This window comes from Paramisgurnus dabryanus, chromosome 11 (assembly GCF_030506205.2).
Source record: "Paramisgurnus dabryanus chromosome 11, PD_genome_1.1, whole genome shotgun sequence".
Taxonomy (NCBI): Eukaryota; Metazoa; Chordata; class Actinopteri; order Cypriniformes; family Cobitidae; genus Paramisgurnus; species Paramisgurnus dabryanus.
This window is the reverse complement of record NC_133347.1, coordinates 16,544,119-16,569,580: the sequence shown is the minus strand read 5'-3', so window position 1 is coordinate 16,569,580 and position 25,462 is coordinate 16,544,119. Positions and strand designations below refer to the sequence as shown.

At 36.4% G+C, this 25,462-nt stretch overlaps 1 protein-coding gene across 1 annotated transcript in view; it reads left to right on the top strand.

Moving 5' to 3' along the window:
* The first annotated feature begins 12,434 nt into the window (after positions 1-12,434).
* cttnbp2nlb (CTTNBP2 N-terminal like b) overlaps positions 12,435-25,462 on the top strand; it is a 27,032-nt gene continuing 14,004 nt past the window's right edge. The window contains exons 1-2 of the mRNA XM_065247145.2: positions 12,435-12,580; positions 19,601-19,708. Coding sequence (XP_065103217.1) covers positions 12,575-12,580; positions 19,601-19,708 — 114 coding nt within the window. The 5' untranslated portion in view covers positions 12,435-12,574. The remainder of the gene's footprint in view (positions 12,581-19,600; positions 19,709-25,462) is intronic.

Genomic DNA, 25,462 nt, shown 5'->3' with positions numbered 1-25,462 from the left:
TAAACTTACTTACTTACTTACTTTAATGACTTATCCCACCTTAATCCAACCCAGAGATGATAGGCAGTATGTCTGGGTGTCTGCTTTCCATACAACAAAACTGAGCTATACTTCAACCTATAACCTTTTCACTGCTATCCCAATGCTCTACAAGTTGAGTTACAGAAACTATAAAACTATATAAAAAGTATATATTAGCACAAAGAGTACTGTAAACCCCAAAACTAAAATCATTTTCACATTATTAGATAAGGAGCTCACTAATGTAATCTTGGCTGTGATGTCATCACACTTACATTAATAGGTATCTAATGACACCCCTGAGCTTTGCCAAGATCTGAGATCATTCTCATAAGAGAGAACAGGGTTTTCATGTACTTCATTGCCTACACTACATACAGTACCATAATAAGGCATTAAAGTAGAATTTAAGAGAGTAAAGGCCTTCTAACAACATATAAAAGTAACATACGGTGTGCACCCATAAGATTGTATAGTCCAACTACCCCCTAATAAAATATAAACACCAGTCCCATAACAGTATGTCAGATGTTAGACTATACCGTTCATCTTAGCAGTCTGCTTGGTGCCACATGTTTACAAAAGAATAATGTTGTGGAGTAGGTGCAGAAATTAACTAAGGCTCAGGGCAAAATTTGTAAGGAAAAAGCTCTCACAAAAGTAAAAAATGCTCCTGTAAAAAATTTAATCAAGGGGACCAGGGGTGTTTTTCTTTAAAGAAATTTACCAAGGTAGATGGAACCAATACAGAATGCTCAGAAATAACAACACATAGATCTCACAAATAATAAACTCACTGAGTTTATAGATCCTGAGAGTTTCACACATTCCCAGTGAGAGTCACACACCGACTCACACATTTTAGTGAGAATATATGCCTATTTCTAAATTGCTGTGCATGTGTATGTGTGCAGGTCTTTCAGAACAGATGGATTTCAAGTGGCTTTAAATGAGCACCAGTAAACACCGGTTATAAACTTATGCTTAGTCACTTTCTGAAAGGGTTGCTGGTGCTTTTAGTCCCTCAGACAAAGACTAAGCTATAGAAAGACACATGGATTTATAGACAAGGAGTACAATCTGACCATCGTGCAAAAAATGTTGACATGATTAATGTCTTTCTCATTTGATTAAGTATCGCGTTTCATGTTGTAAATTCCAAACTGTAAAATTTACAATAACACTTGTGAGAAAGAGAGAGAGAGAAAGAGAGAAAGAGAAAGAGAGAGAGACAAAAATAGAACCGATAGGACCATCGGCACCAACAAATGTTCAGGAATATTAATGTACCTGTCACAGCATTTTATGTCCTGTCACAGAATCCAACAGACAACTCTACCTTTCTCTCTTTCTATTTGTGCTCAATACCTTTATTTCTCCATGGTCAAAGAAGACAACCTTTGTTGTGGGTACAGTATGCACATTTGTGTGTACTGATAGGAAAAATGTTTCACATCTGCTGAACATATCCAACTCTATCCTATTTGAATATTTTAGGTCGACATACACTGGGTGTTTCTTAGGTGAGATTTTGAGGTTACTGCGCTTAATGAATTAATAATTAGTTGCCCCTCCCCTTTCCCCTCCCCACCTCTTACATTCCTCTGGGATTCCTCCCTTATAAATAATTCATTCGCTGTCAACTCCAATTTTTCTGCTCTCGGTAATGTGCCAATTCACACTGGGATAACACACGTGGGCCTTTGTGTGCTTCTAACATGTTCCTGACTTAAAAGTTCCAGAACTGTCAGGTTACATACTCTGATAATATTACAGATAATTATACGTTTAAGTGTTTGGTTTGACTCTAAATGTAAGAACCATGGTTATATACAGTACTGTAAGACATCAAAAACAAACTAGTAGGGAGAACGGTTCTGTTTGTTTGAAGGGATCATAAATCAGCCTAATGTTATGGTTTACATCTAATAATGTCACAGGTTTCTGTAAGGGTTTGATTTAGGATTAAGTTACAGTAAACAGCTACTATTCTAGCTATAAGAGGTCCTTAATTTCATGCTGTACTATGCATGTAGCTCCCTGTTTCTCTCTGTCTTCTCAATTCTCGGTATTGCGTGTTAGGGGGCCTTCAGGTGGTTCTAGGGGGTCCCCAGAAATTTTCAGAGAAAAACAAAGATTTTTTTTTACTATTATTTATTTACCTCTCATTGCATATTTACTTTGTATCTTTCTAGTGTGTTTTCCTTATAGGAGTCCCATTTATCTCACTGAGGTTCATAATAATTTTTGTCAATCTGCTGTAGTTACTGCAGTACAAATAAATTTGAAATTAAAATGTTTCAAAAATGTCTTCAGGTTTATACATCCAGCTTCACGCTCAACATGATCTCACAAAGTTCCGTGGTATAGTCACAGAATATTTTGCTCATTTATCCGTGTCATTTTCACGGATCTCCACATTTTTCCGTGTCCATACCACAGACTTTCTTTTCTGTTTCAGTTTCACGTATTGGTTACTCAATTGTTTTTCCTATTTTTAAACCATTGTCGCTTGGGTTTTAGGTTAGATTTGGGGTTTGGGTTAGTATGTCACTTTAACTATTGGTTTATACTATTTTTTACAGATTTTTAAACAATTGTTGCTTGACGTTAGGGTTAGAGTTGGGTTTGGGTTAGGATGTCATTTTATGTAACAGAAAGTCGTTCTAACCCCAAACCTAAGCAACAATAGTAAGAAAATAGGAAAAACAATTGAGACACCAATACGTGAAACTGACCCGGAAAAGAAAGTCTGTGGTACGGACACAGAAAAATGCGGAGATCCGTGACAATGACACAGATAAATTAGCAAAATATTCTGTGACTATAACACGGAAATTCATGAGAAAATTACAGAAAAAAACTTTATTTTTGTTTTATGGAAAATGTCTGTAATTTATTGTGCCATTATTTTACTGTATTTTTACAGTGTATAATTGTTATACATAAAAGTATGTAAAAAAATATATATATATAGGCGGCCTCTTAAAAAAAGGTTCATCATATTTGGGGGTCTTTAGCATCATAAAGTTTTAAAATCCTGTGTTAGACAAACACTTGTTATGTTGCACACTTAAGCAGTCTGAGGTCAAGTGCCACAGTAGGGAGTAAAATACTGAAGCACCCTCTTTTCCTCTTTACCCAAATTGCACACATTTTGAAGATTTTTGCTGTTGCTTTGTGTGCACACATTTAGAGAGCACAGAAATGAGTCATTTAAATGCACCAGTGCAAACTGTGTTGAGAGTCAAATGAGGACCAGTTGACTCCCCTGACTGCAGTGACAAACAATTTTTGTATCTGCATCTGCTGTGGTTGAATGTGGCATTTATAACATACTCAACTCATTCTGTTTACCTAACAGCATAGCGGACAAATGTCATTAAACTCTCATTCTCTCTGCATATAATTGACCCGTGTTTCCTCTCTGAAAGGACAGGCTGTGTCTGCTAATAGATTCAGAGCTGCTGGATCTGATTATCAGGCAACATGCGTTCTTCCTCCAGAGTTCTCAAAGCCTTGGAGATTCAGGGTGGCATCATTACAAAGCCATAGAGAGACCAACACAAAACTCAACCTTGTGTGAAACTCACACATTATAGCTTTCCTCAAGGTTTTCTGTTGCCTCAGATCATATTTGCCCTAAAGCAAGGCTCTCTCACCAGCCTTGAGTGCAGTCAGGCAGCTGCAGGTGTCCGTCTATTTTCAAAGTATTGCCACACAAAGGGTGTTCAGTGTTTTTGTAGAAAAAGGCGTAACTCATCATTATACACCCTAATTAGATAGATAGATAGATAGATAGATAGATAGATAGATAGATAGATAGATAGATAGATAGATAGATAGATAGATAGATAGATAGATAGATAGATAGATAGATAGATAGATAGATAGATAGATAGATAGATAGACCTAGTAACATTGCCGTAACATACACGGATAGACCTACTAACATTGCCGTAACATACACGGAAAGCATTGTGTGTGAACAAGACGCAGACAGTTATGGTTTAGCTCTTTGACACAGGGATTTAAACACAGATCAACAATCCCTAAGAGAAAAGACGGCAAACTGGACTGAAGCAGAGATCAGGGATCTCTTCATAAACAAACATGTTTCTCGAGAGAGAAATCACAGATAATTAGCAAACTTCAGACGCTGGGAAACAAAACTACAAAGTGCAGGACTTTAAATACATCACATATAGGGCTGCACCAATATGATTTTTTGGGGCCAATACCTATTTAAACACTTGTATACAATACCAAACAGTTGGCCTATTAGCTAGTTTATTTCTGCATCAAAAAAAAAATACTGAACATGGATTGGAGCTATTTAACATTTAACTAACCAACATAATGAGAGAGAGGCAAAAAAGTAAGATAACATTTTGGCGATTTTTGGTCTTTTTCCAAGATTTTGTAAAAAGTCCAAACCGCAGACATACTCTTACTCTGACCGCATGGCCCACAGGAATGAGTTATCTCTCACGTGATTATGTGATTTACTATTTTTTTCCCAATCGCACGTCTGACAAATACATGGAGGGGACATGGGGACAAGGGGACATGGAGCAAAATTAAATAAAGGTTAGTTTTGTGTGCACACGTAAAATTTCATGTGAGTACACGAAACTAAACTTTTTTTTTTAATTCTGCACATGAAGGTTTGCGCGTGAGCACATGATCAGTTACCCGTGAGCAAATTTTTTTTTACTCTTATGTCACCTTAGGGGCTTGGTAGACAAACTATACTTGTACAGATTTTATTTTGTTTTGTGAAGTATTTAATTATTTTACAGTTATTTTACAAAATAATTCACAGTATGAATCAACCAAAAATCAAATGATCTGGACAAATCTGGACAAATCCCAGACGCATTTCCGTGTATTTTCCGTAATTTCTGTGTGAAAACGATAGATAGATACTGTAGATAGATAGATGGATAGATGGATAGATAGATAGATAGATAGATAGATAGATAGATAGATAGATAGATAGATAGATAGATAGATAGATGGATAGATGGATAGATGGATAGATGGATAGATATCATTATACACTTCATTATAATTATTCTTCTTGCAAGTGTCCATGAATAACATGCAAATGTGAAAGTCATTAGCCATAGCGTCTGTTTGCTGACATGAAACACTATCACAGATGCTGTTTTGACATTGTGTTGGCATTTGATCATTTAGGTGACAAACTGTGTGAAGCGCATGGGTTTTTATTGTCATTTTAACACTTATTGGTCTTACTGAGCGCAAACTGTTTAAATATGAACTAATATTTAATGTCAGGTTTAGAGGGCTTATGAGTTATCATGTTTCCTCGAGGGCCTGACTCTAATTTTCCACCTTTCTGCTCTATTGATTCCTAATTAAAAAAACAACAACTTTCGCCTGAAAACAAGATCATGTCAGAACGTTTCAGCGTTCTCATAGATCACTTCTGAACATGTTAAGCCTGAGGAGCAATTGTAAGATTGTCTTTAGTTGAACTCTGATTTATTTGACGGTATTAACAGTGAGAAGCAACACTTGTTTTATTAGAGCTGTTCTTTTGAATTCGGTTGGGTGGTGAAGGCAGTAAACAGATTTCCTTTCTTTAAATCATATTTAGAAAGAAACCAGAGGAAAAAAATTGTGGTGGTGATTTGACCAAACCAGAAACTCATGTCTGCTCCTACAAATGCTGTAAAGTGAGAGTAAAGCTGTGTTACTGACCCACCTGTTGGGAGGAATGGGAGGAAAATAATACGTTTTATTATTTGAACAGGATTTTGTAAAGCAACACACTACGAATAAACCAATGATATGGTTTAGTGGTTAACATAGCCCGGGCACATTAAAATCGCTAACAGGCAGCTTTCTACAGGTATTATAGACCTTTTTTTGACCTCCACCTGTCAGATTTAACCTTCACCAATAAGATGCCACGTCCACTAATGAGAACTCACAGAAGGTGTAGGCAAACTCCCCCTGACCCAAAGCCTTTTAGCAATCTAACAGGACTGATCCAAGACCAGTAACAAAGATCTCCCCTTTCATTTACACCTGACAGGTCAGACTGTCACTTTCTACCTCTCTTTCCTGGATGAATGAAACTGAAGGGATGTCCCTAATGGAGAAACCATGTTCTCTCGCTCTCGTGCAAGCTTTCTCAACCTCTCACCACTGTCCGCAGAGAACATCAACATTAAATGCATTTAGTACTCCAAAGAAAGAAGAGAAGACGAAGGGCTTACTCGTCTTCCTCATTTGTCTAAATGCTTTGAAAACGGCACTTAACATACATTGCATGATAATTGCTCTAAAAATTGTGGTCTCTCAATCCCATGAAATATGGTGGAGATGAGCACAATGGTTCTGAAAGAGTTTAGACTTAATGAATATTTTATGGTTTTCCTCTCTTGATTTGTGAATCAGCTTTTGAAGACCTTCTGTGATGGGAGGAACTGCGAGCTGTCATCTCATATAGTCACCAGTTAGATATTTGTTTAAAGTGGTCTACATTTGTATATTTAAACTGATATATAGAATAGGTTGATGGAGGTTATGAAATGCATCGTTATTTTTGTAATTTAATAATCGCATCAAACAAACAAAAGACTCCACTAAATTGTAAAAACTGGGTTTTTTACCCAGTACTTTTGAGGACGTTTCATCAATTTGCTGCCATATTTGCAGTGCCCCAAACCTTGTTAGAACAAGACGTGTCGATTCTGCTCATGCACAAAGTCCCTCTCCCAGAGGATTCATGGTTGGCGATTGGCTCTTTTTACTGGGAGGCGGGACTAGAGCGCCCATTCTGACCACTGCAATTTGTATCGATAACAGTGACGCATTTTATTGTTATTAAATATCTTTGGATTACACAAAGCAGAAGCAAGTGGTTGTAAGGGAGGGGTTAAATTTTTTATTGTGACTTGTGTCGAAAATATATTTTCTGGGTAAATTATTAAATTTTATATTTGTTATATTTTGTATAAATAAAAATGTGAGACTGGTGATTATGAAAGAAAAAGGGGTTCCAATTTTAATTCACACTAACTGTAATGTTTATAATATTTTCTGACTATATTATTGACCCAAGAAATTAAAATATAAAAGGATTTCTCAAGATTTTCTCAAGATTTTAATCACAATGCACATTATTGTTGAGAATTAAAATATTTTATAATGCACTGAAGACATTGTCAGGCAGTGCACTTGATGCAGTTTATGAATATTTCAGAGGTTTTTTGCACACATTAATTTTTGTGTGTAATTTCTACACACACACATTGTTTATATAAAATCTCTCCGTTCTTTTGGCAATTAATTTATTATGCTTAATCCCGCAGAAAAACAAACCCACTCCTTTAATAATCAATTAATCAAGATTTATTAAATGTCAAGTTGAGTTTACATCCAAATGCATTTGGTGTGTGTGTGTGCATTAATTTTTAAAGTATGCATTAAAGAAAAAAATAATTTATGTTTGTGCTAAACTTTTATTCCACATCAGGGCTATCGGTAAATATTACAGCGCCGAAGACAAAATATTATGTGCAGGCCCCCTCCACCCATGGCTAGACTTTGTGAAAGCTCCCCTGGCTCTCTGTGCTTGATGGTAATACAATTCAAGAACACAACAGGAAATTAGATTGTGTTCATTTTTACGGTGCATTTTTCACAGCCCATAACAGTAAAGGACAATCAAATCTATATTGTTACAGAATCCTTCATAGCAAAAACTCATCATTAATGCATTAACAATTAATGAACATGTGACCATTCACAAACCTTGACAGATTATAGTCAATATAGTCAAATTGAATCACCATGGACTATTCTCACATTGTTTTTGGTCTGTGCGTGTCTGTGTGTGTTTAAAATATAAAGAGAATTAATATATAGATATATGTGGTGCATCTAAATTGCTGTTGAATGCTTACTAGTAGCTATGCTTACATCTCTGAATATTGCTCCGCCCACTAATGCTGTCACAGCCAGGAAAGGCCCCGCCCTCTGGTCACTGAGCTGCTGCAAAGCACTCTGGGATGGATTTGTTTGCTAACTTGAGTTTTATTTTGAATTCTCATGGCAGAAACTCCATCAAGAACATTGGAAGACTCTCTATACTTCACTGGGTTTCTAAATTTGTATGTATTTTAGGATTTTAAAGAAGGTTTAACTGTGACCCACATTTCAACATTACTGCACTGATCTCTACGCCAAAACACAAGGGATTAAATTAAGCACGACTAAATCACACACACAAGCACAGACTGCCTGAGTACAGGGAATACATCCAACACCGAGCAAAAGATGCCTTGTGAAGACACTCTTCAACGCTGCCTTGTGCCCAATATAAGACGCTTATTGCCTCAATGAGCAAGTAGAGCACCTTGTCCAATTTAAAGGACATATGAATTACATATCACAGCACACACAACTCTGTCTGTCTCTCTCTCTCTCATGCCCACACTCCCAGTGCTATTAGATGGGTGCATTTATGACGACATGAGGTCGAAAAGCAGGACAGAACTGAAATAGAATGAATTACATTAGGACTAAATTGTGTTATTTCACATCTCTCTGTAGTACCTGACTTTGATTGGTTAATTCTCGTATATATGCATATAACTGTTTATATAAATACTTATAACACGGGGCTGTTGAATGCAAACCTGACTTGTCAAATGTCTTAAAATAACTACAAGAGCAATGTCTGTGGTAACTGTGGTATAAGCGGAATAATGGACTCCGGTCCTTTGGATTATTGGAAAATAATTATTTATAATTGGATGGTCATCAACTATTCCTTACATATTTGACCATAGTATATGGCCAAACACACACACACACACACACACACACACACACACACACACACACACACACACACACATAATCAATGCAAACTAAGTTACACCTAAGGCATCTTGTGTTTTAAAACAGCTAGCTACTAGCAAAAATGCTGTGTAGAACTAATTTGTTAGTAGCTAAATATGTTAATTAACTACTTCATAGAAACACGAATAGCAGATTTATTATAATGTTGTTGCATAATGTTGAGTCTTCTACACTGCAATGGAGTTTTTAAAGGAAATTTTAAAATACTGTTTTGTAGTTTCTTATTTAGTTCAAGGTAATATTCATTACTTGGAACTGTTCGCTGAATTGTTGTGTTTATATGTGAAGGTCTTCAGAGTTTTAGAAGAGACTGTCTTATACTGCCATCTGCTGGTCATTGTATTTATTGAAAAAACATATTTTTAATTTCACAAAATTCAATGCAAAGGTATCCAAACAAGACCCCCAGAACAATAACAAAAGGGAAATCTGAGAAAATAAAGAAGGGTATTGGTTAACAAACAAACATATGAGAAATAATGGTATACTATTCAGATATGAAGGGCTGCCATACAGCTTGGAATTTTTAAGTTTATATGACATAATACAATTTGCACAACCAAGATTTAAAGCATGGACAGTTTGAAGTCACAAGTGTTGCTGGATTTCCTTCTGTTTCCTTAATTGTTGCTCTTTTCCATGCACCTTGTGAGTAGAAGTTGCACAGATTTTTTTCTTTTCATGATGAAGCAGGGCCATATCCATATGATACATAATAAAGCATCATGATTCATATAAGGATTCTAGGACTCCAAGTGTACATTGAAGTGGCAGAAACCCAAACTTAAAATATATAATTAAAAGCAATAGATTTCTATGCTGTGTAGGGGAAAGTCATGACAGATAAGCAATACGAGGAAAATGAAAAAGCAGTTTCAGACAGAAAGAGACAAATATTAACACAATATGGGGATGAAAACAAAGGACTAAAGGTTTTGAGTGTAATGCATTGGTGTAAAAGATCTGAAGATGAAAGATAAATTACTTGGTTAGTCGATACTGGCAGCAGCAGTGTCTCCTGACTGTTTTTATTTCTTTTCAAACAGAGATCATGACCAGGGGGCGTATTACAGAAAAGTCCTAACTTTAAAATCTTATCTTAACTGTTTGGTAACCATGGTAATTTCAGTTAGGACCTCATTTAAGACAAAAGCTATATTACAGAATGATGTTCCTAAATGCATTATCTTATCTTAACTGCAGATAGGAAAGTGGTATTACAGAAGCATCCTAACTTGACAAAACATCCTAAAAACGGTCTTAACTTTAGGGTAACCTCACAGGTGTCCTAACTTTAAACTTTAATGAGAGCCAGCTGAAACAATCACATTATGATAGAGCTGCGGGAGAATGACATTACATTTTTAACAAAGTGGAGGATGAAAAACATCAATGTTTGTTTTTGGATTACTCTTTGAATGTTTTTTTACCTTCACACATTCACATAATCACAATGTTTCTCACTACTGGAGCGGTCTTTCAATTTCTGTCATCCCTCATTATTAAAAAAACAGTTATCTTATCCGATGATGGGATTATAGTGAATACAGTACACACTTGACTCAGCATCTATTTCTTGTCATGTCTCTATCAAATGTTGAAATGTACAATAGTATCCTAGCACTTAGGAAGAATAATTTTTTTAATTTTTGTAAGTCACATTAGCTTAATGTTTAAATTGAATGGTAACTGATAGATGATGTGCTAAAACACTAATACAAAAAAACACAGACTATGATTACTATTAATTTAATAAAATGTATTTTTCTAACCCATTGAAATTAAAAGGACAATTCTTTTGTTTACTGTAGCAGCAGCTCACGCATTGCTGGTTGCTTGGTTACAGACATGACAGTTGATAGCCGAACATGATTAAGCGATTTGGGATTTCCTAACTAGAGATGAGATAAGATTTGGTGAAATAAGATGAGAATCCTAAATCAATTTAAGATTTGCTTCTGTAATATGAATTTGTGAAAAATCTTAACTTAACACATCATATCTTAAGTTAAGACCTAAGATAGAAAGTTTCTGTAATACGCCCCCAGGGGGACAACTCATTTGTTTTATTAAATCTCTCTCTCTCTCTCTCTCTCTCTCTCTCTCTCTCTCTCTCTCTCTCTCTCTCTCTCTCTCTCTCTCTCTCTCTCTCTCTCTCTCTCTCTCTCTCTCTCTCTCTCTCTCTCTCTCACTCTCTCTCTCCCTCTCTCAAACTACAAATACAGATAAAAAACAAACAGTAGTAACACAATATGGGGCTGACATGTATGGGGCTACTGGAAGACGATACGTTTATTTAAACACAATTAACTCTGCAATGGAGAGCTGTGCTTTGTGCAACTGTTGTCATTAAATTAGGACTAAAACAGCTGGTAAACTCAACAACAGTATAAAAATGATGATTACAAAAGAGATTTTAAATCTCTTTCTGGATTACACATGCACAGGGCAATGGGGAATTACACAGCTGAACACATTACATATTTGCATACATAAATGCATAATTTTATCCATTTCAGTGCATCTCAATTGAACTCCAATTCAATACATTTTCATGCATGAGAGGAATAATATGGTAAGCCACAGAAACTCTGCTCCACTCTCTGTGCTCTGGCTTTGAAATCTCTGTGGTCTATATATTCCCATAATAGACATCAAACTTTCCTCACAATCCAAGCACTCTCTCAGCCTTTCTGATAAACTTGCATCTTAAGTAACATGAAAAGACATTTCCATCATTACACAACTGTCTCTCTTCAAACAAATTGCAATGCAATTATTTAACTGCATACTGATTATTTTATCATGACCATACCCCTGCTATTTTAAAAAACTGATATATTAACCAAGAGTAATATTTCCTTATTAAATGGATCATTTTGCACGTAAAGGGAATATTGACAATGAGTAAATATTGAAACGTTATGTGATGCGCATTGATCTGTTTGTACATTTTGGTCCACGTGGCGGCGCTGGAGACAAGGTTAGGCGCGAGCCCATTAATGCGCACTGCAAATCTAATAAAGGTTCATTTATCGGTTAACCTTTGCCTTGTCCCTATTATTACACAAGACTTCACAGCATTAGAAACACGTCAGATTCATTATAGAGATTATTTAGTATTCCAACAGAACTAGCTGAGTAAAAATATGAAACATATAAGTTCACATACAAAACACTTATTTTTATTTTTAAAGGTTAATTTTATTTATTTATTTGTTTTTCATTTTTAACCTTCAGTGAGTCATGTTGTTCTACCTGATTTAAATGCGTTTTTCATGTTGTGTGAAAATATGTACATTTCCAAAAGAAGGATTTGCTTATAGTTATAATAAATAAAAAACGTGAATAAAAAAGACACGCTAACGCGTTCAAATCACCACAATAAATTGCACACAAAACAAATAACAACAGACAAAGACACGGATTGAACGAGTCTTTAGCTCCTCCTCCTACAGCCTAACGTCCAATCCCGATGGATTATTCTGAAAGATCTCTCTCCTCCTATTGGCTGAGCGATCTGTCAGTGGCTGTATTCCATATTTTCGGTTGGGACAGTAGCACACACTGGCAGCAGTGAAAGTGAGAAATAACTCCGTAAACTGGAATAATTCCGAACACGAGGACTGATGAGCAAACAAACCCACATATGAAGGTAAAAAAAAATATTTCCTGGAATTAAAAGTGTTCAAGGGAGTAGGAGGAGAAGGTGTGGTTGGGATGTGATCAGGAGAGCGTGCTGCTGTGAAAGACTGATTCACAACCCAGTATAGATTTCCAATGCATGAACTGTTATGACAAGCATATACGCTTTAAATTGTTAAAATCAACACACTACGCAGTTTTCATTCCGTGCACGTTACCACAATCTTATAACGGGACGTATTTAAGGAATTTAGATATAACCAAGCAAGTGTATTTCCATAGCATGTTTGTATATGTAACTGATATGGTACAAAGTAACACTTGTGTCTTATTATTATCCGGGAAGATGTCAGACACCCTGATCAGGTCTGATCTACTGTAACCGAGTGCATTGCCGCGTTTAATCGGTTTGAGAAGTGCACTGATTGCTTGTTTTGGTTTGGGTTTAACAGTGTGTAAATGGTCCATATGTTCGGAATGACTGTTTTAAATGCTGAAGGGGAGCTTTGTGTCCACTAGGTAATTTGATATTCCCATTAAGAGTTTTTGCTGAGCAGTGGCTGAAATTTTCCCAACAAAGTGCTCTATTGACAATAAATCATACTTTAGGCAGTTGTCAAATTCTTATGCAGTTGTCAATTACTCTCGCTAAAGACTTTGGTGAAAAGACTACTTTAGGTTTAAATCTAGTGTGGTTCTTATTCATTCTCATTACTGTTTGCATGATGTTTTTGATCATACAAACAAGCAGCGATTTCCGAGATGTGGTAGAGATGTGAATTGTCAGTGGGTAAAGGGCAAAAATGCAGTCTAGCCTGTATGCTAGGTTTTCAATTCCCATGACAAGATCACTTGAGAAGATCTTGCCTCATTTTACAGATCCTTCTGTTACTTTGGCTAAAGTGTCTAATGTGTTCGGTTAATGGCCCGCATGGGCATTTTTTAGAGGGTTTCACTGTATCATTTTGAGTTTCGAGAAGCAATATTGTTGACAGCATTTGCAGAAGTCTGAAGTCACGGTTATCTGTTATTTTTGTAACCTCCGGATGGTTTATTTGAGTCCTAGAATATACACATTTCGTTCAGAACTGCAAATATGTTGCTTTTGAGGAAGTGTGTAAGAAACTCACGCTCAGAGGAAACCAGAGCACTTCTTCTGATAACTTGCCTGAGGAAAGGGCTGAGTTAGTTATAAGGTTTAGGGTTTAGAGAACTCGTTAGAACCAGTGAACAGAAAGGGTTAGGTTAAAGGAAAACACCACCGTTTTTCAATATTTTACTATGTTCTTACCTCAGCTTAGATGAATTAATTGTCTTTTTTCAATGTATGGACTTTTAATCTTTGTACAGCACTTTGTGAATGTTTTAGCATTTAGCCTAGCCCCATTCATTCCTATGGCTCCAAACAAAAGTTTTATTTTGTGCCACCATACTTACCCGTGTAACTACTCGTGTAACGGTCTTTAAATTGGGAAAACATGGAAGTGTTTGGTAGCTTTTAAATTCATCCCTGTTTGGAGCCATAGGAATGAATGGGGTTAGGCTAAATGCTTACACATTCACAAAGCGCTGTGCAAAGATTAAAAGTGCACGCATTGAAAAAAGATAGGTATTAATTTGTCTAAGTTGAGGTAAGAACATAGTAAAATATTGAAAAACGGTGGTGTGTTCCTTTAACCATGATGTGCCAAATCACTGCATGTGTTTTTTTTTCGGCAGAGAGCCCTAACAATCAGTTCCCTCTTCTGAAACTATTCTGTTTGATGCTATTGTGTTGTCATTGAGCTGAAGGATCCCAGGATCGGATGTTCTTAATCTTGGATTTGCAAGATTGATATCGAGTTGGAGGCTGTTAAAAGTGAAAAGAGATGCTCAGCTTTTGGGACCTATTATTACCCATTAAAGTCTCTTCTAGAGTAGTTTTCTGTTAATATTTGATAAGCAAGTGTGGGGTGTGAATTCCTGGAATTCCTTTTGGTCTCTGTAACCCATATTTCTCTCTCTCACTCACTCACTCTCTCTCTCTCTCTTTCTCCATGACTTTGTATTGTTAACGTCATGCTCCACACATTGAGCTATATGAACTACAGTAAAGCGTTTTAACTTTATAGAGATTTTGTGTGCTTGTGTAAATGTAATGTCTTGTTACATCAGAGCAGTGCCACAAACCACACACCCATCTGACACATGTCTAACTCTCTCATTAAACAAATGATTCATTAAGTAAGCTGACATCGGGCTGTGGTGTAATGTTTTTGAAGGTTTGGTTTTGCTGTGGTTAAAGCTGTGTGTGAAATGAGAGAAATCTCTGCATACATGAGATGTGATTTCTAAGTTATGTACAGTGCGTAGTGATACTGGTAGTTTTATTGGATGTAGTATAATAATTTTTATAATAGTTCGGGTTTATCTTTTGGGTGTAACAAATTGGCAACAAACCCATCAAGTGTCCCACTATCTCTCTCGCTGTTTTATAGTCCAGTACACTCCAGTCATATCCAGATCTAAACTGAATCATATTGATGATTTCTTCATTGTACTTACAGTTTAACTGGACTTAATGTGTAACTAAATCAGGGGTCGGACCGTCAGGTTTTGTTTACAGGAACAGATCTCAGATGTTATGCTCAAGATCCTCTTGTCTCTTCTCTTGCTGTGTCTAGTTACAGTTTCACTTACAGTACAAGTTGTGGTTATCGTTTTCCTGGAATGCTTTTTGCTCAAATATGCTTTGGATAATTGCTATTTACAGCCTTATGGCCTGACACTCTATTGGGAAAGATTCTTTAGGCAGGTGTTTTACAATAAGTTTTTTTCCATAGATACAAACATGCCCAGGATTGCCAGATACCTTCAGTATTGGCTGTGAGGGCAACTTTTTGAATGAAACAGCAGCTGTTTGACATTCTGCCATTTCTATTAAAACTTCTTTCGTGTTTCAATGGAAAATTATTATAGGACACAAGTAAGGGTAAGTGGTGGGGTGAACTACGTTTTTAAAGCAAACAGTCTGTGGAAGGTGTAACTTTTAATTCATTTTGTCTTGGTTCCGGTCCCATTCAGTTCTACCACAGAGATAAAGAAAACAATTCAAAGCGGACAAAAAGACACAGACACAAGTTTGTATACCTAACTCTTTTGACTAGGAAATAACTACAGTACCACAAGGACTTCAGTGTTACATCACATCTCTTTCTGACTTATACCTGTTGTGAAACTTGTAGACAATCAATCAAAGTGTGTTTGTGGTTTGACAGGATCTGTTGAGAGGAAATGAAGGCAGGATACACTTTTGATCAGAACAAAAAAAAAATTCACAGGATACAGAAGAATGGAGTTTCTTATGGGAATAATAAGCGCCTGCTGTCGGTTTTCTATTTTGAATGAATGGTCGCATATAAATGGTTAACTATATTTTATTATGCATTTGTGTATGTGTTATTATAAACCACATTTTCAGTTGCAGCTGTATGTTCACATGGTACAGTATGTTAGGATAATCTTTTGATTCAAAAATACTGAATAGTGCTGTCAAACCATCAGACTATAATGTGTGTCATAAAATAAACATACACTTCTTAAACAAACAGAGAGAAGTGAAAGAAAAGATAAGAACAAAGAAAAAAGGTCGATGGCATGCCTACATGACTTTCTGTATCCATGGCTTTATTGCAAACATTAGGTATAGCCATTTTTTGTGAGGAAGTAAGCACACACATACAAGCAAGTTAATGTGTATACAATGAGGAGTCCTCAATTGAATTCTTAGATGTTACTATAAACTATGTGTACTATATTTATTTAAACCCACTGTTCTGTGCTGAAATTGATCAGCCGTATAAACTTCTGTAGTATTTGGAAGGGAGTATTTGTTTAATAAAGAGCCAAGGAATAAAGGTAAATTCTAGAACACACACACATACGCACACACACACAGTTCTGGCTCTATGAATGGCCCTGATCTCATCTGGAGTGTTAGTAATGTCTGGGTGACATCATTGACCTGATGTTATATTAAGTCTGGTCATGCCGTGTGAATTCTTTTTAGAGGAAATGAAAAAAAAATCTTGAGCTGGTAACACTGTGGCATGCTGAATCGGTGAATCTTATCAGGAAGTACGGTCTCGGAAGATTTGGGGAATGCCACCTGAGAAACCTGAAATGTCTTCCTTTTGGGACATGGTCCACTTTGCAGCAGGACAAAAACTGTTAATGATAATAACTAAGTAAAGACTTGATGATTGATAGTCTTTATTACACAGTGCTCTAAAATGCTTGATTCTGATTGGCCAGTCAAGAAATTCCAAGGTACGTTATTCCTAGATAACAGCCACCTGAAACTAACAACACACGGTAACCCAGATGCTGGAAAATTTTTGACAGGTACAGTTTAGTTTTACAAAAAAATGTGTTAATAACATATATGACATTATATCTGCTTACAAATGGTTAAACCAAATAGCATGCTTGTGACATTAGATTTTTTTATATAGATTATATTGATTTTATTTTGAATTTATGCATAAAAGAACATCAAACAAGAAAATGTTAACAAGTATACAAATCACACAAAACATAAAATAATAATAATTACAGTAATTAACCCCAAAGATTATTTTTTTTAACTGTAGTCAATGGGTCTCATTAACTAAGCATGCAGACATTTTAACTTACAAATCATGATTCAACAAAAACGTTCATACTAAAATTTTAAATTTATGCAAAAACGTAAGAACAACTTAGACCACACGTGCGCAATAATGCGTACGCATGCTTAGTGAATGAGATCCATTGTCCTTTGCCTGTTCGAAAAGGGGTGAGAAGAAGAAAAAAACTAATTTAATCCCACCCCTTATCCACAATTCAGAGCTTACAATAATCGACCCACGTTACAAATATTCATGCATCTTACTTAGTTATACCTCAAAACAATACAAAAAAGCACATCAATTATGTAAACAAGGAAGAAAAATTTACTATGAAAGAATAAAATTAGGGCTGTCACGATTATGAAATTTGGCTAACGGTTAATTGCCTTATAAATTATGGCGATTATGACGATTATTTGTTTTTTATTTTTTTGCTTTGAGGATTATTATGATTGATTCTCTGTTTTATTTTTTTGACATTTAATTCTCATACATTTTTGTTTGTTCATGAAATAATTTCATATGTTGTGATTATTTAAATTAAATCTTTTGCAAGGTTTACCTGGCAGTAAATATTAATACACAAAACACACATTTAAAAGTAATTAATTAATATATCTTTCCAAAACTGAAAATTCTTCACAAGAAATAAACACAATAAAGTTTCTAAAAAATACCAGAAAATAAAAATGCAATCAAAATAAACTATACCAGAACAGGCCGAAATAGTAGCCAATCCTGTAAGGTCATATTAGTACTGGACCACATGTCTGTAGTGGCTGAAAAAAAAATCAATTCCTGCAGCTCCCCCTTGTGTTTTTTAGAGAGATGTGCAATCATTGCGGTGATCTGAAATCATCGCGATGAGGTCAAACAATCGCGATGAGACGATTATTTAATCATTGTGACAGCCCTAAAAAAATATATATTTATACATTTCTGCAACTCAGGAAAACAATAAAAAAGAAAGAGAAAAAACTAAATAATATAGAATTAATATTATTATCACTTTATTAATATAGAATTAATAAAGTGATAATAATAACACAATAAAAACAAAGACATGTCTTATGTTTAAACTTCTTTTCTTATCATTAAATAGAAATTAAACAGGTTTTACTTGTGGAAGGTCTGCATTTGTTAAATATGAGCAAATAAATAGTTAAATAGCAATGTAATAAGCAGAATAATGTACAGACAGCTGGTTGTTATCGTGAAATTAGCCTTAATGAGCTGATTTGTGTCTTACTTATAGGAATTTGTATAGACCTATTTTTTGTGATGAAGGTTTTCAAATCTAAAAGAAGCTGTGTATCACCGAACATTCTCCTCTTTTATCTGTTTACATTAGTTGACAATCATTTTTTATGTTAAATTTATTCTGCCAGTACTGTTGACATCACAAGGTTTATTATTCCCAGATAACAACTGCATGATCATCATGTCAGGTTTATTCTGAATCTGCACTAACAACCACTGGCTGTACATTATCCCTAACTTAATGCTAACTAGGTCATGATGTTATGAGGAGTGGGTGGGTGTTACAGTTTGGGGCTGCAATAATGGTCAATGACCCATCATCAACAATCCCACAGTTACCACATGTGCATGTGACATTTTTCAGGTGTCAATCCCTAAAACTTTTGTGTGTAAAAGTACTTTCCTTTTAAGTGTCTTACAATAAAACTGTATCTGTTTCTAAGCATTTGTAAATAACAGGGCGAAGTGATAGATTAAAACATTAAGTGTGCTCAACAAACCTGAAATGTGTCATATTTGTAAAGCCGTCTATTAGCCTGCAACCAAATTCAGCCGCCTCTTTTGTAGTAAACAGAGAAATACGAAATGCTTCATAAGTGTTTAAGCAATGTGTGTGTGTGTGTGTGTGTGTGTGTGTGTGTGTGTGTGTGTGTGTGTGTGTGTGTGTGTGTGTGTGTGTGTGTGTGTGTGTGTGTGTGTGTGTGTGTGTGTGTGTGTGTGTGTTTTAGAGAGAGATTTAGGGAATGCATTACAGTACAGCAGTCTTACCACATTCACTGGAGACTTCTGTACTGATATGCTAATAGCTTCCTGTGTTTATGGGGTCTGAAGGCAAGCCAGACCACAATGCACAGAAACCGAACACTGCTTTTTGTGTTTTAATGCGTGCTTGTGTTTCGTGAATGTCCTCACACAAATGTCATCCAGGGTTATTCCCTGAATGAAATGTGTGATACTGTATTCCATATCTAGGCCAGTGAAACAGATCTGTGTGTGTGGCATGAATCATCCTTTTTCACATGGTCTCGCTATGATTGTGCTGTCAGGCAGGCCTGTGGTTCCTATAAATGGTATCAAGTTAAAATGAAAAGCCTTATTTAATCTGTTTGTGTGTGTTTCAGGGAAGCAGAATGAATGTGGAGACCCTCAGTAAAGCTGAACTTCTGATGCTGCTTAGCATTCTGAAAGGAGAATTGGAGGCACGGGATGTAGTCATACACACACTCAGGGTAAGAGCTCTCCTGATTTTACACAAGTGTTGCCAAATGAAAGCAAAACATTTGCAACAGGTTTTCCTTTGTCATACATTGTTTAGGTAAACAGATCCTCCCATCCCAAACTCTTGGTGAATAAACCAATGTTGCTGTCTTGCTGTTCAAGATGATAAAAACAGAGAAACTATTTAATAGCACCACCGTATTTAAAGTTTTGGGGGAACTCAAGCCATTTGTGCAGTATTGCATACTAGGCTGAATAGGAGAAAGTGTTTAAACATAAAAATGTCACTATTAATAAATGTGTATTAGTTGCATTATTTAACATATATGTTTCTCAGTGCGTGTATAGTTATGTGTGATTGTGTTATGTAATAGGTAGGAGATGGTCAGGATTTATGTGAGCTGGTGGACAGGAACAAGAGGAAGTGTGTTAGAGGAGATACTCAGGAAACTCTTAAGAGAAAACAATGGCAGGCAGCAGTGCTATTCCTGTAAACCACACATACACACAATTCACAGACACAGTAGGTGCGTTTGCATGCAACCAAATAATCCGTTCGTAATCGTATTGATGGCTCAATCGTATTGAAAAGCCTTCATGTAAACACCTTAATAAATACAATTGATGTCGATCGTATGCATTTTCGATCGTATTGAAAGGGGTGGTATAGTCCGATCTGTGATCCGATCAGCAGGAGAAAAGTATGCATGGAAACGTGTGAATCGTAGTATTTTCTCAATCGGATGTAAAAATACATTGTGCACGTACACGTCTAACATAATTCTTGTCACAGAAACATGCAACATCAAGGCAATGCATTATTAAGGTAATGGGGTCACGCGCTGTACATTCTACGGGTTCATGTGTACTTTCATAACATTAGGGTATATAAAGCAATAAAATAGCGTTGTGCCTTTTAAAAATTGTGTTTTCATTGCCTTTATCTGAAAAACTTCTTAAGAACAACTTTCTCCAACTCCGCATTACACATTTGTTTAGAGATAAAGCGTGAAATTGTCGAGAGATGCTGTGCACTGGGTAGCGTTGCCAAGTCCTCTGCTTTTTTCGAGTTCAGATTCTCTGTGGGTGTTTTTTCCTGCGGGTTGAAGATGAAAGGATTTAGTTTATTTGTTATTGGTATTTGGACTGTGAATAGTAATTGGGATGCTTTTGGGCTAGATTTGAATTGTGCAGATGTTCGGATTATGTACATGTAAACGAACATTTGCCATGTTTAGGGTGCATGTAAACTTTATTTTCATAACCTTCAATTGTATAAAATTTATTCGGATTGACAAAATTTTGTGCATAGCCAGTGATGGATCAGACCAGACCATCCAAATAATGATCTTGGCCACTTACTGTACCCTATTCCTAACCATATCTCTATAAATCTAACCCTTCACTGTTTTTATTGTCATGCACACCTCTGTTTATTGCCAAATATGTAACCACTTGCACAGTGTGATATATTTCATGCAGTTGTGTGCATTTTCTCAAAAGTTTGTAAACTTTGGAAAAGTTTGTTAAAATGTATAAATCCAGAGAAATTCAGATTTTTAATTATGGCAAGTCCCTTGTCATTGTCGCCTATCAATGAAGTAATATCCGTGATATCCTCGGTTTCCGCTCGTAGAACCTACGGCCACACATGTGGACAAATGCGAGAGGATCATGCGGTAATAAAAAAAGTAATCGTTATCTCATTTCGCAAACATAATTTAGCGAATTCCTCTAGATGGTGAAAACAACATCTCCCATCATCCCACTCTCCTTCATAACGTCATTAAGCTTCGCCTTTGTTATTGTTTTGAAAGTGCGACCTCTAGTGGTGTTATCCTACATATTGTGCCTTTAAGAGGTCACGGCATTGTAAATCATGGCTCTGTGGCACTTTCAAAACGTTGCTTTGTTTATTTGAGCATTCCAACATGTTTACTTAATTACCATTGACTCAATGAATCCGCTTGTTAAGTCTTGGCGCATGGAAAAACATTTCCGGGTTCAAGCCTCCATTTGTTTCATTGAGTGGTGTTTGTTCCTGTAACATATTTAAACTAAGCTTTTATAAACTAACAGTGTATAGATGGTTTCAGCAGTAACAAAAACAATCGGCTTTCGTGGAACAAACATAACTTTTGGTAAACTTCCACACAGAATCAATAACAATAGAGTCCTTTTAGAGTCGTTAGTTTTTGAAAACAAGCAAAATAAACAACAAGTAGATTACCTTAGTTCAAATCATAGCTAAAGCATATCAAAAACTAGCCTGGCTCCACCCTCCTACGTGCTACCGCTTTTTTTTCAATTCGCTTCAGTACTACGTCTGGGACTGCTGTGTAGAGTTTCGTTTTCTCCTGAAAAAATCTGCAGGTCCAATCAGCGAACAGAAGGGGGTGGCTAAGAACGATGACGTTGAGGTTGTGCATCAGTTTGAGTTGTAGTTCAGTAATGGCAGCGGAGAAAGACGTGAGAAAAGCTTTTCGGTTTGTTATTGCAAAACTGCCGAATATACAGAAGTTAAAGTCGGAGCAAGAACAATGTTTGCTAAGACCAAGATGTTGGTCTTATCATTCGGACACTGTGGTCAGATGAATCATTTTGGTAATATGGAATTAATCTGGGACATAAAGGTTAGGTGGATGGTTTGAGTTAATGGGCGCCACAACCCGTTTACAATGGCAGATTTGAGAAAACCATGACCTTGGTGTTACCAGCATCTTGGTCTTGCCATTCAGCCCAAACGAAGATGTATCTGACATTCACTTTTTAGAAAATGACTCTCTGGATATGATTTCTTCTGAGTGTGTTCTTTTTGCCTTCTTTACACTGTTCAGTTCTCCATCGTTCATTACGTTGTATTGCTTAATAAGCGAAGAAATTAAATCAGTTGTGCTCAATTGAGTCTACGCTCCTCAAAATTACACCAAATATGGCTTGATTTGGATTATACTAAAACACAACAGAAACCCACAGTGGTCTCTCTGGACACATTGTACATATGTGTGTGTGTTAAGACTGTCTGTAATTGACCTGTCTGATGCTGTAGTTGAAAAGTTTACATGGTTAATAACAGAGAACAGGAGCTTGTGTGTGGGAAACTCAGAAACATGAGACTAGGGGATCGATCACAAAACCTGCTCTGGTGTCTCACTGTGACCTACAGATCAACTGTGCTCTCTCTCTGTCTCTCTCTCTCTCTGTCTCTCTCTCTCTCTCTCTCTCTCTCTCTCTCTCTCTCTCTCTTTTAAGGCCTTTTATTGCTTAGCCTCAGGCAAGAGGTTGAGTATGTGTGCAAGTCTCTCTGTGTTGGTGTGACTTCATCATTCTCTGACTCTCTTCCTGCCCAGGATGAGTCTTATTCTCAGAGGGAACCATGAGAAGCCCTTGGGGCGCTTGAGACTTTTTGATCATGAGTGGCTTGTGAGTGTGCGCCCTAACTGCTTTATAATCTCCACTTTGTTCTGGCAGTGGTGTAGCAATGAATGCTGGGACAACAGTGTAGCAGTTAAAAACATGAGGCTGCTGCTTCTGAGAAGCATTTTCCCATAATTCATTCTGATGTAATAGAAGAGCAGCATGTCCTGAGGGCTAATGGTTTAAAAGGGAAACCGGCCGTTAATATGACTCACCTACTGGTTTATTATTTCAGCCGTATAAAGAGAGATCAGATCTGTTGACAGGTGAAGAGACTTTCATGAATAGGGAATTTCATGTTAAACTCACAGACTGAACAGGCCAGTTTGTTCGTCCAAGATGTCTAGACTGTGTTTTAGCTTAGAAATCTCACTCATTTCCACACAGATGCTCAGTGGGAAAACCAATGGGGTGTCTCGCACTGGAATGTGTTTTTTGTGTTGATTAGAGGGATGTAGGATTCCCTCTGAGTTAACTTCCTTCCAGGAATTCTTCTGATTCTTCTCCGTCTCCTATGGTGACTGCTTAACGGAGACATTTCACAAGACTTTTTTAAAGGCGGGGTGCATGATCTCTGAAAGCCAGTGTTGATATTTGAAATCACCTAAACAGACACACCCCTACCCCAATAGAATCTGAACCTTTTTTTGAAAGACATACGCAACCCAGGCAAGGATGTCGGTTAGTATATCCCTTACTGCTGACTGGCTACAAGTGTGTTTTGGTACTCGACTTCCTTTCCAAAGTGTTTTTCAAAAAACATGCACCCTGCCTTTAAGATGTCAAATAAATCTTTGGTGTCTCCAGAGTTTGTATGTGAAGTTTCAGCTCAAATACCATATAGATAATTTATTATAGCATGTTAAAATTGCCACTTTGAAGGTGTGAGCAAAAATGTGCCGTTTGGTTGTGTCCTTTAAAATGGAAATGAGCTGATCACTGCACTAAATGGCAGTTCCGTGGTTGGATAGGGCAGAGTTAGGGGCGGTTTTACCCCCTTCTGACATCACAGGGGGAGCCAAATTTAATGACCTATTTTTCACATGCTTGCACAGGATGGTTTACCAAAACTAAGTTACTGGGTTGTCCTTTTTCACATTTTCTAGGTTGATAGAAGCACTGGGGACCCAATTATAGCACACGAGAAATTACCATCATGCCCTGCTGTAATCCCTAGCTACAACTCTATTCCTATATGTAAACATAGCTTTGTTAAGTAATCTTATTTTTATTGTTGGCTCTCTAGACAAAACATTAAATGCTCTCACATTTGACATTTGTAAGTTACTTTAGTTAAAATAGTTTGCTAAATGAATAAATCAATAAATAAATCAACTTATCTGAGTCATACTGCTTTATATACTCAAAAAAATAGTTGGTTCAACTTAAAAAAGTAAGTTACCTTAATTTTAAGTTAATTCCAATTTCCAATTAAAAATATTAGTTGACAACAATTTTAACTTTTTTTGAGTTTTAAGATTAAATTTACTTTTAAGATAAGGCAATTTTCTTTTTTTTAAGTTGAACTAACATTTTCGATTTAACTCTACACTGTCAGAAAAAAAGGTACAAAACTGTAGGGTGGTACCCCAAGGTACCGTTTTGTACCTTTACAGGTATATAAACATAATACAATGTTGTACCTTTTGATGTGCATTACTGTTCTTTAAGGATCTATTGTGTACCTTTAAAGGTACAGTTAACTGTTTTGTACCCCTTTGTACCTTTTTTTCTGACAGTGTACATGTGTGTAGTTTTAGTGTTAGGGGTATTTTTAGGTAGTTTAAAAAAATATGGGCTAAATAGCACTAAAAGCTTATAATTCCAGGGGAACCATTTTTAGTGCTTTATAGCACCTGTAAAGCACCTATGAAGAACCATCTGGGGGTGATATAGCACCACTATAGCACCAGATATGGTTCTTTATAGCAGTGGTTCTCAACTCCAGTCCTCGGGACCCACTGCTCTGCATATTGTGCATGTCTCCCTTATTTAACACACCTGATTCAGATCATCAGCTCGTTAGGATAGATTCCATGAACTGAACTGAGTCTGTCAGATATGAGAGACATCCAAAATGTGCAGAGCAGTGGGTCCCGAGGACTGGAGTTGAGAATCACTGCTTTATAGCACAATATGGTTATACACAGGTGCTATATAGCACTTAAAATGGTTCCCCTATGATTATGAGCCAGTGAACCACTTTTAGTGCTATTTAGTACCGTTCGTTTTTAGAGTATAGGTATATATATATATATATATATATATATGAGTAATATAGAGTATTTAACATGTAGGGTAAATTGCCCTAAAGTGGGACACTGCCTAAGTGGGACAACTTAGGTCTA